Source organism: Triticum urartu, chromosome 2A, assembly GCF_056163025.1.
Source record: "Triticum urartu cultivar PI428250 chromosome 2A, HENAU_Tu73, whole genome shotgun sequence".
In the NCBI taxonomy this organism is placed as follows: domain Eukaryota; kingdom Viridiplantae; phylum Streptophyta; class Magnoliopsida; order Poales; family Poaceae; genus Triticum; species Triticum urartu.
The window spans coordinates 45,344,406-45,360,590 of NC_141874.1; the positions used below are offsets into that span (position 1 = coordinate 45,344,406).

General features: G+C 43.1%; 2 protein-coding genes across 2 annotated transcripts; both read right to left on the reverse strand.

Annotated features, from left to right (window-relative positions):
• Positions 1-2,010: 2,010 nt before the first annotated feature.
• On the reverse strand, positions 2,011-8,443 carry LOC147983497 (protein FAR1-RELATED SEQUENCE 5-like). Its single transcript, XM_087540751.1, has 10 exons — positions 8,417-8,443; positions 7,633-8,323; positions 7,074-7,531; positions 6,703-6,990; positions 5,862-6,614; positions 4,879-5,115; positions 4,164-4,444; positions 3,249-3,339; positions 2,645-3,152; positions 2,011-2,424 (listed from the first exon to the last, which is right to left on the reverse strand). The coding sequence occupies exons 1-9, from the start codon at positions 8,441-8,443 to the stop codon at positions 2,745-2,747; spliced, it is 3,234 nt and encodes a 1,077-aa protein (XP_087396877.1). The 3' UTR covers positions 2,011-2,424; positions 2,645-2,744.
• A 4,237-nt stretch (positions 8,444-12,680) lies between these two features.
• LOC125528658 (thylakoid lumen 15.0 kDa protein) lies at positions 12,681-16,125 on the reverse strand. The gene is made up of 6 exons (XM_048693100.2): positions 15,826-16,125; positions 15,019-15,122; positions 14,489-14,579; positions 13,676-13,744; positions 12,993-13,102; positions 12,681-12,907 (listed from the first exon to the last, which is right to left on the reverse strand). The coding sequence occupies exons 1-6, from the start codon at positions 16,091-16,093 to the stop codon at positions 12,815-12,817; spliced, it is 735 nt and encodes a 244-aa protein (XP_048549057.2). The 5' UTR covers positions 16,094-16,125; the 3' UTR covers positions 12,681-12,814.
• Between the last annotated feature and the right edge of the window lie 60 nt (positions 16,126-16,185).

Consider the following 16,185-nt stretch of genomic DNA (forward strand, 5'->3'; position numbering starts at 1 on the left):
CTATTGAGGAAGAAGAAAGAAGATGTGGCCTGGATTGCTAGATGCTCGCAGCAGAGCGTGTAGATAAGGCAAGGGCTGGATTCCGGAGGCGAGGCACGGCCGTATGTACAGTGTTCAGTCTGTTTGGGCCCAGGATCAGCGACGTACCCACTGCACAGTCACATGGGTTCGGACCAAATTCAACGCACCCGTTTTTTGTTGCCTTACCTCATTTGTATCAACGACGCGAGCTAGAGACAGGGGCAAATAAGGGAAAGGTGGGCACGTGGCGAAGTGTATCTGAGAAGAAGCGCGTGCGTCGGACACGCATCCCGGGCTGGGCCAAGCCAGATGAATTGCAGTTGTGGGTTGGTCGGCTGAAATAATGTTGTCCGCTTCCCAAAAGTGCCCTTTCTGTGTACTGTAGCTCAGTGGTCTAGGTTTGGCCGGATGCATCAGTCCTGGACTGTGCCAACTGGCTCCCTCGCGGGCAGCACGGACGCATGCATAGACAATTCCATGGTCTGGTTGTCCGCGGGATCAGTTGAGATTAATAATGCACACGGTCCACCATCTGGTGCGTGCTGCCTTGCCTAATGTGTACTTGGCTGTCAGCGCAGCTCATTAAACTATTGTTTGTGCCTGAACACACAAACCTCGTGATTCGTGTGTGGGCGCTGGACAAAGAACTGATTATAACTGAAAATCATTCATCACCTAAGGAGAGATATACTGTTGCATAAAAAATTCATAAAAATGTCTTTTATTACAAAACATTGTTATTACAACAAAAACACATAAAAAAATATTTATTACAAAAACATGCATATTACATCAAAAAAAATTTGCATACTACAAAAAAATGATGAAGAAGTTACTATTAGAACAAATGTATATCACTTTTATAGTATATCCAATATTAGGAACATTTTGTCATCCTGGCGTTCTTTATTTGTCAACAATCCCTCTGATCGCATCATTGTTTAGACCATGCAAGTTTGTGAAATAAATATCCTGGAAATAAAAGACAACTATAGGAAATAAAAAGTGCTCCGACCACCATATGATTATAATTGAATGCTGAAAATCATCAACCATCTTTGTTCTGAAAATTGTTGAGCTTCTATCGGATATATGCCAAAATCCATTTAGATGATTACCAACCAAACCAGGTTTTGAGATAATTTTTCTTATAGTTTGAAGACTTGCAAGACCAGAATTGGTGACTCCCCTCCGCCCCCTGAAGAACTAGCACAAAACTTTGATTAAAAAATGAATTGAAGCTCGGTGTTCAATTTATAGTGTGTACTATGCAAGAGAGACGGCTCTCTTTTATGTGGTTCTCCTTCAAATAGTGGTGTTTTTTTTGCGACCACCTTGTTTTGTGCATGAAAAAACAAAAGTCCACATATAAAACAAAAACAAAGGCTAATGAAAAACCACACAACCTTTACATAAAATAGGAGTGTCTGACGCAGTCGGACGCGAACCAAGTTTACCCTTCAAATATGCCTTTTGTCGGCTATGTTTTTATTTCTATAAATAGGAGTATTACAAAAAATCTTGGCATTTTTCATCTTAAAAAATTCACACAAAATGCGTGTACTAGCCAAGGTGTTTTCCATGCATGTATACTATATGTCTACAAAAATAAATCACACGAGACAAATTCCAATTAAAAAAATAAATTTTGTACATCTACATCAGACTACAAAATAAAATTTGAAAAAATCTATGCACTTTTATTTCATTTATATTTATCTGTATAAATTTTATAACTGTAAAATATACTAAAAAACAAGGCGGTTTGCACCTTGTTGATACACATGAGCATATACTCCTAATTGCTTTATTTTTATAAATACAATATAAAATAAAAAATTGCAACTAAAAAAAGGAAACTACATTCACCCTCCAAACTCCACCTAAAAAAGTTGAGATTCTTCCTGAAACTCCGACAATATTGCTGATATTGCATACTAAACAACCGAAGGCCACACATTCCAAATAATAAAAGTCACATGGGCCAGCAGCGGGTAGCATAATCCCTTGAGGAGCGAGGTTCAAATCCCCCGCCATAAAAGTGCATTCAACATAAGAAATAGCAAACTTTAACAAGTTTCATGGAAATCACGCATGGCACATAGACCAGCAAAATGTAGATGGCTAGCATGGAAGTAGAAACTAAGCTCATATGCTCAGGATGTCAACAACACAAACCACGTCAAAGGTGGCCGTATTGCTCCTACGAAAGGTGAAAACAGCAGCACTCCCTGCCTCCAAGTTGTGAGTTGACACGAAAATTCCCCACTCCTTACTGAAAACCATGCGTCCATCCTTGGATGTTTTGAATCCAACCCTGGAGACCGGGCCTTCTCCCAAACGAACACCAATAAAACCTTCAGCTCCAATATTCAGGAGCACACGCACTTTGTTGGGGATTTTCTGGGTAAAAAAGAAAGAATAAACAAAAAAAGAGACACAGATTAGAGCAATAAAAAATGTAGATGTGATCTATCATTGTTTTTTTATGCTGCTAAATGGCTGTGCTGATGATTGGAGGTTTAAAATTTGACCTATACCATTATAAAATAACACGTATCTGATTGCAAAGCCTAGACGTTTAGGCTCAATAATGTAAAAAAATGTTAGAAAAGAAACATACCATTGACTTCTTCCTGGTGTTGGTGCGTGTGAACCGATGAACAAACCGTGAACCAATGTTTCCCTGCTCAATGTCGATGATCCTGGCAAGCTGGTCTTCCTCATCCAAATCCAAAATCACACCCGTGTTGTATATGATGCCTATATATGGTTGCTTCTCCCATGACCTTTCCATCATTCTCATCCTCATCTACCCGTCCCTCTTCATCCGTGCTTATTTTCTCTTCCTCTTGTTGTACTACTTCAGATCCACCTCCATCAACAAAGCCAGAACCAAAGGAACACACATATGCTTTTGCAATGCGCCCAGTCATCACAAAAACAACAAGCTGTCCAAGTCCCAAGTTGAAGTCCTTCATGAACTTCCACAAGTCATCACCACCAATTCTTTTCTTGTTGTCAGCCCCTGTGTACACATACACAACGTACCGTTGGCCATGAGCTCGGAAGTTCAGAAAGTCACCAGCAAAGTGCCGTGGGAAACGTTCTGTCACAGAGCAGGGCAGCAGCTGAAAATAAAAGAATGAAAGCATCAGTAAAGTTAAACAACTAAAAAAATAGAGAGCCTACCAAAAACACACAGAGCACATGTCGGCAGACATTACCACAATTTTTTCGTTTGGATCCCGGAAAAACATGCCGAAGGTCGTGTCGTTGTACGCCGCGCAATGAGAGAAGCAAACTTGGCACAACATCCTGGTTGCAAAAGCTGTATATGCATTAAAAATCTGTTATCTGACAGTACTGCTCACCGACAAAAACTGATTTCACAGCACTGAAACCAGAAAATATGTTAAATGAAAAAATCACACCTTTTGGTTCAGAGACTAGGCTTACAGATTAATTACTCATGGAATACTGAATTTCAAAAAAAACATGATTGTTGCGCAAAAAACATAAGACATGTGTTCAAATCTGCCATGGATTGTTCTGCCTCCTGTCAAAACATATATACTAAAACTGACACAGAATATCAACCAGGGACTGCTAAAAACCTATGACACTTGTACAAACCTATTGCAAAATTACTAGAGGACAATATCACATACATCAAACAAAAACTACACACCGGATGGTATTGATTAATTCTCGTTCTGAATCATATGTCAATATATTCAGATAGATTTGAATCAAAAATATCTGCTCCATAGATCAAACATTGAATACCGAAGAAAACACGTGCACCAACGAAGAGGAAGTGAGCAGCGCAGCCACATTGAACATCTATCAATCTTTAACTATACTCAATATCCACATCTACAGAGCCACTCTCCACCCCAACTACTAGATAGATCGAAAAACAAAGCCTCCTGCTTCTAACAATCAGGGGGATCGGGAACGAGGCAAAAAAACATTCCTAACAGAATCATTTGCCACGCAAACAAAAAGAAAAGAAGCTCATGTAGGCATTGAAACCACGAAACCTAGATCGAGTAACACACAAACGCCATAACTAGATTCTAGATCTGTGAGTAAGCCACATACACGAAGAGTGGAAGAGAAGCAAAGGAGAGAACAACCTCAGATCAACTCGTCTCCTTGCACTAATCGCCCTCCGGAAGCCGTCGTCGCCTCCAGAAGCAATTGAGGAAGAGGAGAATGGGGAACGGGCGAAATGAATGACCTGGGAAGGAGAGGAGATGAACAGGGAGAAATCTGAACCAGCGCCCTCTAATCCACGAAACTGCTCTCTTGGGGACAACCAACGGTCCGCCGGCCCAACAAACAACGGCCCGCTACGCAAAATCCATTGGGAAAATGGGCCGCGAGACAGCCGATGCAGCAGCGTCGCGAGCGTGCACTAAGCCGGAAGAAAAACTTCTAAGCGAGCATATCAAAGAAAAGACAAAAATCAAAATCCAATGGATATGCATTTACATGTGCCATAGCTATTATCAAACAGAATAGTTATGCACATATAAACAAATTACTCATAATTTACGACAAAGCGAAACATAATCTAGATCCAAAGTTGCACAGACGGTCAACTTCGTCGTGTAGATACCATACAATCCACCTAGCCGTGGTGGGACCTACAGTTAGCTTTCAATACAAACCTAACTCAATACCACCCCCCATGCTCGGATTTTCCAAATACAGCGGTAAAGGGGGAATGGAAAGATTCTTATTTTAGTTGACTCGCTAATCTCATCTAGGCTTTCTACTTATGGAGCGGTAGCCCCATCTTAGCAGATGTTAAGAAAACTCATAGGTTTTTCATTCGTGCATGCGTGCCCGCTTAGCTGGTGTAGCGCCATCGTCGTCGTCCGTACTGGATCCACGGATGAGTCTGGTAGTTGACTCGCAGTAGCTGCTTGTGCTTGTGGTGTCGTCACCGCCAGCTAAAATATGTTCTTCTGGATCATATGTAGCCATCCCCTCGACCGCTGAAAGACGAGATTCGACTTCAGGCTCATCTTTCTGATCTCCATCCGCCATTGAGACGCCATCAGCCCTGCCATGAACTGATTCCTACATGCAGACGCCATCTGCGTTATTACTGCTAGGACATGTGACAGGCGAAGAACAGATCAAAAACAACAAAGATCATATGTACATACCGTGATCAAAGAGGAGCTGCGGGAGAGAACATCATGATGCGGATCACTGCCGGTCGGCTGACCTCAATTGTCGGCGAATCGAATGCCGACCGAAGCAGATCTTGATGACACATGCCCATCAGATTGTGCGATGGATAGAGCCGCAGACATATCTAAACTTGTATGCGGTATGCACACACCGATTTGCTTTTTGCACACCTTGCTCGTAGGCAGCAGGATGTAGAGGGCTTGGGGGGATTGGGGTGGCAAGTGGTGGAGGTTGGTGTGAGAGTCAGGGGTGCTGTACGAGAGGCAAGGTATCGGTATTTAAGCACAGCGTGGTGCCCCGAGCGCGCTCGATCAGTACAAAATTCAAACGGCGGGCGGTTCGCGCTCAGCGCACACATCATGGCTTGTGTTCACAGCTGTCATCCACACCCGTGATAGGATTTTAATGCTGCATGCGAGGACTAAGGTAGAAGTGAATATATACACTCGGGGGAATGAATTTACAGAAAAATAAACTTCCATTTTGAAAATACAGAGCAGAAAAATTGTTCAGACCACAATAAGTTACAAGATTTGTGCCGCACAGCAACAAATGCCATGTCTTATTACAGAGAGTTATCATCTACTGGCTGCAAAGCCCTCAACATCGTGTATCACATAAGTTCAAACCAAAGCACTAATTCTATTTGCGTCTATATCAGTGTTGGCAGCAATATGGAGAACAACTCTTGGCTTGTTGCAGGTGTTTCTCCTATGGCCACTGACTCCACAATTTGAGCATTTTGCCTCCTTCCTTTCCTTCTGAGGAAGATCACCTCTTTGCGGACAAGTTGTGCTCTTGTGTCCAGGTTCGCGGCATATGATGCAGAAACGAGTGCGCTTGCTCGTGCCGCACTTGTCACCATCTTCAGTAGGTATGCATTGTTTTAACCTCTTGCTTTTTGCACCCCGATCATCGTATGGAGGTTTATCTCTGCTGTTGGTAGGTCGCCCAGCTTTCCTTTTCCGCTCTGGTGCTTTCAGCCCTACAAAATCACCGATAGCGCTGCCTTCTGCATCACTTGCATTGCCGCTGGTGTATGCGATTGCTGGAACAGGTTCCTTGTCTTTAAGTTGCATCCGATGAGTTCTGTCCTCCAATCCCATGCCATCACGGGCAGCAGCTACAGGTGTTAGCTTATCCATTGTTATCTTGAGAATTTCCATTGCAATCCCATATGCCTCTGGATTTGCATCCCCTAACCTCACAACTTCAAGTGCATGGCTGTAGAGATTTGAATGTCTGAATGTTACTGACTTTACAGAAATGCTATCCTTCTGAAGGTATGACAGATGGGCTGGCAGTATATCTCGTGCATCTTTCGTCCAACGTTTGAGAATATGCTTCTCTGGTATGTGATCTATGCCAATGAAATCCAGTACCTGTCACACATAGGTGGTGTTTCATCATACAGGCATTCAAAAGAGAACTTTTTAGATTTTTTAGCAGCAGGATGTGGCAGTGCATTACCTTGACAGCATGGCAACAGAGCAGGCCAGTGTGCTCGAAATTGCCACATTCACAGAACACTTGTGGTCCATCATCAACAAGTTCTACCTTATATAGAACCCTACACCACATTTCATGTTTTTCTGGATGGTGTCGTCTGACAAAGTATGTTTTACCTTTTTCAACTTCTTCAACTCTGTACTGTGATGCTTCATATGTGATTTGGCCAAACATGTCAAATATAGCTCGAGTGTACACCTTGCTAGCATGATGCTCCAAGGGTGTGTTCATTCTCATTACAGGGGACACCTGAAAAAGCAGACATTATATTTATAAGATGACATGACATCACACACTAACAAAATCCGAATAACAATTTCTGAAAAACTTACTATTTTGGTTCTCCTCTCTTCATAGTTCTCACTTGCCTCTCTATCAAAAAGAAGCCGCATGTACTGACGAACAAATAGATGCATTGGACAACTAGCTGGAACATAAGTCTTCAACATGTGGTTGGCACTTTCACTGCGCTGCGTACTGGTCATCTTAGCACAAAACTTTCCATGGAAATATGGCTTCGCCCATTTCTCTCTTGTCTCATATATCTGGGTGAGGTCATTGTTCTTTTGCAGACCATATGTTTCAATCATCTGCTCCCATGCTGATTCAAATTCGTCTACTGTCAACATGTGCTGTACTATTTTGTGGAAATCTGACTTGAATTTTCTGCGTTTCGTGTAATACGATCCAAGATATTCCTTTGCTTTTTTGAGCACATGCCATTTGCACCATCGATGTGTTGTGTCAGGCATAACTTTCTCAGTAGCTAATTCCATTGCTTTGCATTGGTCTACAAGAAAAATCGAAAGTCATCATATTATGTCAGTACTCTGACAACACAGTGTTCGACAATACGAGGGATTAAGCAAAATATCTTATTGCATTCCTCACCAGTTATTATTGTTTGTGGATGCTTCCCACCCATCATGCGGATGAATTCACTAAAGACCCACTTGAAACTTTCCTCTGTCTCATCCCTGATGAGCACACCACCAAATATCACACTCTGGAAGTGATTGTTGACTCCAACGAACAGTCCAAATGGCATGTCATACATGTTTGTGCGGTAAGTTGTATCAAAGGTTATTGCATCTCCAAAGTAGTAGTATTGTGCTCTGCTGGCACCAGTTGACCATAACAGATTGCGTATGCGGCTTTCTTCGTCAGGCTGTACTCTGTAGTACAACCCGGAATCTTTTGCTCCTAATTCTGCAAAAACATCCATTGTCTTCTTCACATCATTATCAGCTTGTTCACGACTGATCTTGCCACACAAGCCTTGGAGAGCTCTTTTGGTGAATGGTACATTGCTCATTGAACCGAAGAAACTTCCGATTATATTGTAAACTTTGCCAACGCTAATGTTGTTTTCACGGAGTTGTATAATCACATCACATGTGTATATATCAATATGCTTGTGTGAAGGCCAGTAAACTTTCTCACCACATTTTTCAGTGAGAGCATGGTTGTGATCTGTCCTGTACTCATTTATATACCAGCCATTATCGGCTGAACGCAGCAGCCGTATCATAGCAGGGCATCTACATCGGCATGTACGTTTGTTATCCTTCTTTGGTATTCCCTGAAAATGTACAAAAAAACGAACATCACAGTATTTGTCAATAACATCTTCACTCATAGGCAGCGATACATATCACAGTAAATGACTACTCACCGAACATCCACAAACTATCTCCTGCATGCATTTGGTTCTTTCGACATTTAGCCGGCTTTGCCATATCTTACTCCAAACCCAACCTCCCATGAATATAGATTGTAGTAATCATAAGCTTCACCGAGTGTATCAAAGTTCCTTCTCACAGCAGGAACTATGACAGTTTCAGTTTTGTTTTCTGCATAGCTTCACAGTGTTAGTTCCAGCGCACTCATCCTAGAAGCACATGGGGGTCTTTCCTCAGGTACATGCCCAACCCAGATTCTGCATGTATAGAGATGTATATTTTCAGAATTTTTTTTCACTTAGGTGTTTTAGCACACGGCATGCACATGGAGGAACAATTAGTGCACAAATCAAACACAGTAAAGCTAATGCCGTGCAGATGTACCTCTTCGTCCAGCCAGGGGCTTCAGGGTTGTCTTTCCCTGTAGACTGCTCTGAAGCTGCTGCAGACAACACTACTGCTTCGCAAGTGCTGTTCAGATCAGTTTCCATGGCTACTATGGCATCTCCCGCTTCAGCAATGCTGGATTCAGCAGGCCCGCACACTGGCGCTTGGTTCGCACCATGTTTCAACAGCGGCTCTGCTCCGTCCAGATCCAGCAGTGGAAATCTATTTTTCAAGCGGAACGAGTATGAAAGTAAGGAACTGTTCTATCCTACCACATAGAACATAAAGTGGGAGCGGCAAGGTTTACCTGTCGACCGGATCGGACAAGAAATCGATTTCCTCCTCTCCGGCGGTCGCGACCTCCATAGCCATGAGCTCCTCGCTATCGCCACCGCCCCAGGGGTAGAAGACAGATCTGCTTTTACTTTCTAGCCCCGGACAGATGACGGTGCCCTACATTATAGTATTCACCTAGGCATCCCGCACGCAGCGTTTATGCAACGGAATCACGAGACGGAATTGTAACGTGAGCAGTCACAACCCATCTGTACCAACGGAACAATAATATCCCGTACCGATTCTCCCTCGTTAGATTCGCCGTCACCGTCTTCGTCAACTCGCTTGCGAACGTACGTAACGATGCTTTGTACATACGATTGCATTTAATACTATACGCCACGCGTCGCCACTCCGTCCTTGCCGGATAGCAGGAGCGCGCGAGCCCGTCCGCGCCATCGCCGCTCTCTTTTTGGTGTCAAATGTTACTGCATCACAGAAGATCACGCTTCTATATTTGTCTGAGCGGCTGGCAATTAATCTGGAGATCGCCTCATATATTGTGGCAATTACTTAGTTATGGCAGGGAACACATTCCAGATCGATAACAGACAGAGCGTGGGAATTCCCCAGATCAGTTTTTTTTTCTTCTATCACTAATTGGGTACCGTATGTGTGCATGCGCCCAATATATCAATCTAGCTGGCTGAAAGTGAACCAAATACAAGAGCAATTAGACCAAATTATATATGTACTGCGACTGAGGCTTCAAACAAGAACTAGTTTGATCCAAGAATAAGTCTAATTTTGTTGATGCATAAAGAAAAATTAAGTTGCATTTCACACAAAAAATGAATATAAACCGCTACAAATGAAAATTCAAAACTGAAATGATTGTTTTGTTGTGAGAGTTCCAGTTCCTAGTATATGACGTCGACGTGTAAGTTTTACAAACAGCATTACAATGTTATTATTTTGAAAAATGGTCGGTTTTATTGGCTCAAAATAGAGTATCAAGAAAATACATAACACAAAGAGCACACACCCGGTCTCTGCGTAATTAGGATGCACACAACCAACACCAACTCACACACAAGAAAAAACATGTGGCAACTAGCAAAGTCATATAAAACCAATGCTATGTGTAGGTAAGGAAAAAAAGAAAAAAGCCTCAAAGCAATAAGATCCATGATCGGCAAACTACAACAATGAACATATCCACACCAACATCTCATGGCACCACATGGACGGCGAGGTTTTTCAACAACAACGCCTTCGGGAAGGGTGCGACACTCAAGTGTCGCGGTCACCGGATCCAACAACCAAGGCTAGAATCTAGGTTTTCACCCTGAAGAACAGTCTAAGCATATCTGAGCAATGTCTTAAACAAGGTAACGACATAAGAAAGCATCGTCATTGCCAGGTATCACCACTCGGGTGTGACCTAGGCTTTCGCCCCGGGGCTGAAGACCGGGTGCTCAAATAGCACCATCTTTGACGTCACTCATGTGTTGTAGCCACCACTTTTCCATGAACCTAGCAGCAACATGTGATGTGACGCCGCCACTGCACACCATCCCTCTGTGTCAAGACATCGTCCATTATTTGTATCTCACCGCCGAAGTCAACAATGAGATCAGGAGAGATGAACCCTCCCAGAGACATTTCGATGACCATCACCGTCATGGAGCCGTAGGAAATGACGGCAGAACAGTTTACAGTCACCACCATTCGGCCGTCTGATCTGAATCACTAGTTCACCACCACCAAACCATGGACGATAGTGCCGTTGGACGGCCACCTTGACATTCCCCGCCACTATCAACACCATGGATAGTGGCATAGAAGACCATGTCGATATACCCTATGGAGTGGACGGAATGCGAAGCTTCAGAATGCGACTCCTTGAAGCCGCACGGGCTGATGTTTCAGGACGCGCGCGACCGGGTCCCATCCGATACAGAGGTCCGGGAGTGTCATGCACCCATCCATACAGAGGTCCAGGACGGCCGGCGGCTGGAAGAGCGGCGAGTTGGGCAGGAGATCGAAGACCACTAGGATCGCCGCGCTACCATCCTTTTCCCCGTCAGCGCCGCTCCACATGGGCCGTCCTCCACCTCCTGCACCACAACCAGGGAACCCCCACCTCCTTCGGAGATGGGGGCCGCCGCCACAGCCGCAGAGGCCTTTGGCAGCGGCGGAAGGGGAGGCCGCAGTGGACGGCTGTAAACGGCGCTAGAGTTTCGCTCCTGGCATTGCCTGGGGAGCGAGGTCTAGGAGCGATCCTTTTTTTAAGGATCTGACTGGGGTTGGATAGCCCACCATGGCTGTGTTAGGTGAATAGCAGTACCTAAATATAAGTATTTTTAGATATTCTAATATGGATTACATACGGAGTAAAATGAATGAATCTACACTTTAAATTATATCTATATACATCCGTATGTAGTCCATATTAAAATCTCTAAAAAGACTTATATTTAGAAACGGGAGGACTACAATTTTTTCCACACAATTTCCTTAGGAATTTAGTGTGGCCTACCGTTGGGTCAAATGGGCCCCACAGGTCGCCTCCGCTGCCTCCTTTTAGGCGCCAGTTGTTATGGTCTTATCTAGCCAGGAAAGACGGGATCGACGAAAATATATACTTTAAACAAAATGAACACATACATCATTGTATTTCATAGATACTAGTACTAATTGAGCACCAAATCCAAGGGTTCCGACTATCCCCCTTTTTTTAGATCTAAAAAATTATTGAGCAAAGGTCTTCACGAGAGATGAAATTGTTAGACCTACATGTGGTAGTGAGTAATGATCAATGGCAAGACCGAACTGGAAAATAATGACAAGTAGGCATAGATCAAGTTGTTGACTACATGACGGCAAGGGCGATTCCCATACAGGTAGTGCATTATTTCAGCATATAGGTGCAATTCCGTTGAAGGATATGGTTTATCGCGTTGTAGAGGTGCTATATGCTAACTGGCTATTGACAAAAATATCAAGATGAAGGATATATATTATCACAGAGGAGGGGCTAGAGTTCGGCCGGGGAGGCTATGGTAGCCGTAAATTAGGTTTAGAGAAGAAAATAAGGAGATAGAGATGGGTGGAAAAGAGAAAACATGTTAGATAAGGTATAAAAAATAGTGGCATGGCAAATCCGTAGTGAGTCGACCAATGTGTAACCTTGGGCTATTGCCAAGGGATATGTTATACGTGCCTTGCAATTTAGGTTAAGTTATTATTCCATAGAGCAATGATCGGCCCAAATAGAGATCCTCGGAATTGCTAGATGTTAAAGTGACCCTATATAATAATTTTGGAACACTAAATGTGCAAGAACACACGGCGCAATATTAGTTTTTAAAAATGGGCAGCAAAGTACGAAAAACCGGTGAGTAGCATAGAAGTTTAACCTAGTTGAATAACTTACTGAGTTAATAGAACAACTACTGGTGTATTTGGCTGTAGCCTATGTGATGCACGGAAGCCATGAGAGTGGTCCTGACTATGTCCTGGCTGACTCTGCCTAGATTATCAGATGCTAGGTGGTGATGATTTTGTATCTTTGCAGCATTCTACCGAGGATAAACGAATGTCCTTTGACTTTAAAAAATTAAGGCGAAAATATGTTCAGTTAATGTAACTGACATTTTGATTATGTACATATAGTATTCGCTGGTCTTATCTTCGGCATGTCTAGCCGCGATGAACTTCCAACTCTAAAACACCTCGGAACAATTACTTGCCCCTGTGGGCTCTCTCAGGCAGCGCGATATTGCCATCACAGCGCCTTCAATTGACGCATCCTCTCCCTGTTCCATGTGTCATAAACAAAGGCAAGATCAGGAAAAACTACAGGAAAACCACGCACCATTACGAAGGATATGCCGTATTAACCTTTTCTTTCCAATAGAACATGTTTCCATACTTCCCTGCAACACGACTCCAGAAGCTCTGAGGAATGTCTAGATCAATCAATGAACCAATGTTGAAATTTATAATGTTACCTACAAAAACAGAGCCACGCTTGAGCATTTCTGTCCTGCCAGTAAGCATGAGTGCGTGATAGTGACAACACTTGTGTTTCAAAACTTATCTAGCAGAAAAAAAATACTGTAAAGTGAGTTTTATTGCAAAATTGAAGGCACTCTGATGTAACAAATCTGGAATTCTGGATCAGGATCATGTGCATGGCATCGTACACACCCTGGTGCATGCATTTGTGTGTGCAATAGTGCAGCCTACATCAAGAAGCGTGTGTTGTTGCAGGATAATATTATGCAGACACAAAATATATACACCAGGAATTAACATCATTGAGTATGCTCTTAGGCTTAAATGACACATCAGCTGCATGGATAAGTGAACCATATGGTTGTCATGATCATTCCTGCATCATACTTCTCCCCAGCAGTGTTCATTTTTCTTAATTCAGGAATTGCACTTTACAAATGATCCATATCTGAACTTTATTAGAGTAATATACTAAAATTTGCTATCAGTTTCGTTATTCAGATAACAAAATAGCCATGGCAAAGGAAAAACCAAGTGTAGTGTGAATATTATCTTTAGTATCATACCGAAGGTGGGATCTGCAACAAAGACAATAGTTCGGTCATCAACTTGCCAAAAATCCTTGATAGCCAATCCTGTAAGACAGCATTAATCAATTTGTATGTGCTACGATACATGTGCACAGTCATGAGAACACGAATTAATGCCTCCTGTTAGCTATAACAGAGAAGAATAAAAGATTATATGAATAATAGATTAATGAATGATTATATGATAATAGCTTATACATGTCATGTTGGCCAATGATAATCGCAAGTACATGCTCTACATTGGTTTTGAGAGTAAATAACTGCCACATAAGGAGAGAATAATCCCACTCCATATTACACGAGGTTTATGTGCATTAATCAAAAAATATATACAGATTGTCGAGTAAAAAGAATCAGCATAGATTCACAAATTAATCTGCATTAGTCCAGCAAACTCAGGACTCAGCATTCCCGATCCAATTGAATACATACGCAGCTGCCCTCGTGGGCCAGACTTGTATTCCACATGGTCAAAAGGTGCTATCTTAGGATCAGCAATATATCTAATAAGTGTGCGATTTCTATAATGATTTTAACAATTAAATTTCTGACAGTATGTGACAAAACTGAAAACAATTGCGTACTGGAAATAATTTCAACAAGATAATATGTATCTTTTTTATGTGGCCAGTCAGGAAGTTTTTACTAGCTATAGCGATATTCATCGTCAGCAATATTTGACCAGACATACCATCCTTGCATGTATTTATGCACATGAACTGAAGAAAAATAATAAAAGAAAACACAATGCGACTCATACAAATGTGAAAAAGAAAAAGCAAAAATCACCTGGTGTATCCGGATAATTTTGTGCGAGAACTCTCAACTTATACCCAGTGTCCTTCTCTAGGTCTTCAATCTCTTGGCGCAAACGATTTTCCTAAGAACAAATCAAAATAGTCAGCAGCTATCTAACATATGTACTCCAAGCAGACTAAGGCATAGCCTAGTGGTGGGAAGGGGCTGATGCCTTCCCACCCACTCAGGTTCAAGGCATGGTAATTGCAATTTGGGTTCGTTGCACCAATTATACTGTAGGGGGTTCCCTTACAGTCTTTCTGTCAAAAGAAAAAAACATATGTACTCCAATTATCAACACCAAAAGTAAAAGGTGGAGAGACTAAGACCACCCTCTGAAGATAAGAACTATTTGTAGTTGCACCCTTATGGAAGTCAATACGACATGTTAAAGAAAATTAGGCACAAGGGAATTTGCAAATTTGCTTTTAGCGTCACTCTGTTTCTCGCGGACACCAAATTTGCCAGTAGTTGTGAATCATCGGACAGCTCATAGTACAAGATCTAAGGTCTGAATTTACCTGGCCTGAAGAGAGAAAACCGGCGACGTCAATGACGGTGGTGAACTCCTTGGGGAGCAACTCAGGTTTGTTGACCCCAGCCTTGGCATTGGCCAAACCAACAACTGCAAGCACGTAGCATCAAGGGGAAGTTTCCACTAAGAAAGCACACATATGATCCTTTTTCATTCAAGTGTGCCAACGAAAATATGGTAATGGGGAAAACAAACTTGCAAAATGCCACTCCAAAACAACAACACATCTTCTATTTATGCCACAGCACACAATTTTCACCACTTCACCAAGAGATTAGATTTGTTTTTTCTCCGTTGCACAACCACGATCGAGGATGCAAAAGATTTTCAGTTCCGCGTGGATGCAGCTCATCTGCCGCCTCTGCCTCTGCCGCTGGCGCTACTGCTACAACACAGGGGGGACAATTGCTGAAATAGAAAATGGATAATTTCTGTACAGCAGGCACCGGCGGTGAGAATCGCTCTTTCTGGTAACATGGACTATGGATAAAGAGCGTCCAAACACGCTGCACACTCTGAATGAACTGAACTGAGCTTCGCCTTTCGGGTTCAGACTCGAGCTTCGGTCTCGTGTTGATGGTGCATTGATTCGCATAGCGTTACCATGCAGCACACCAACAAAATTCAGATGAAAGATTTGTTGATTCACCAACGAGTCGCGCATCATTTCGTTATTAGATAAGGGCATCAGAAAACCTAAACGTGGAACTGTTCTAGACCTCCAGTTAACAGCGAGCAGCTCCTGGCAACTGCTTCGATGGAAGGAAGATGAAGAATGAGACTGATGGCTTACAGCAGGAGAAGGATAAGGTGAGCGCGAGCGCGCCGGAGACGGCGGCCTTCCATGGCACGGCGCCGGCTAGCTTGCCGGCCCAAGAAGCAGCGGCCTCCCTGCCGGTGGCTGCGGCGGTGGGCGGCGGAGTCAGACGAGCGGAGCAGCGCGCGACGGCGAGAGGATGCCGCCTTGGCCGCGGGTGAATGGATAACGGCGTCGGCGACGATGTGGACGCGGCTGCTCCGTAGGGTGCCCGTGGGAGGGTGGATAGGACGAGGAGAACCATTTTTTCTGTTGTTTTTGTTCTGATTCTGAAAAATAGGCGCTGGTGATTTTATTTGCTGAGCCGAAGGAAAATGGCCCAAATGGATTGGAGCC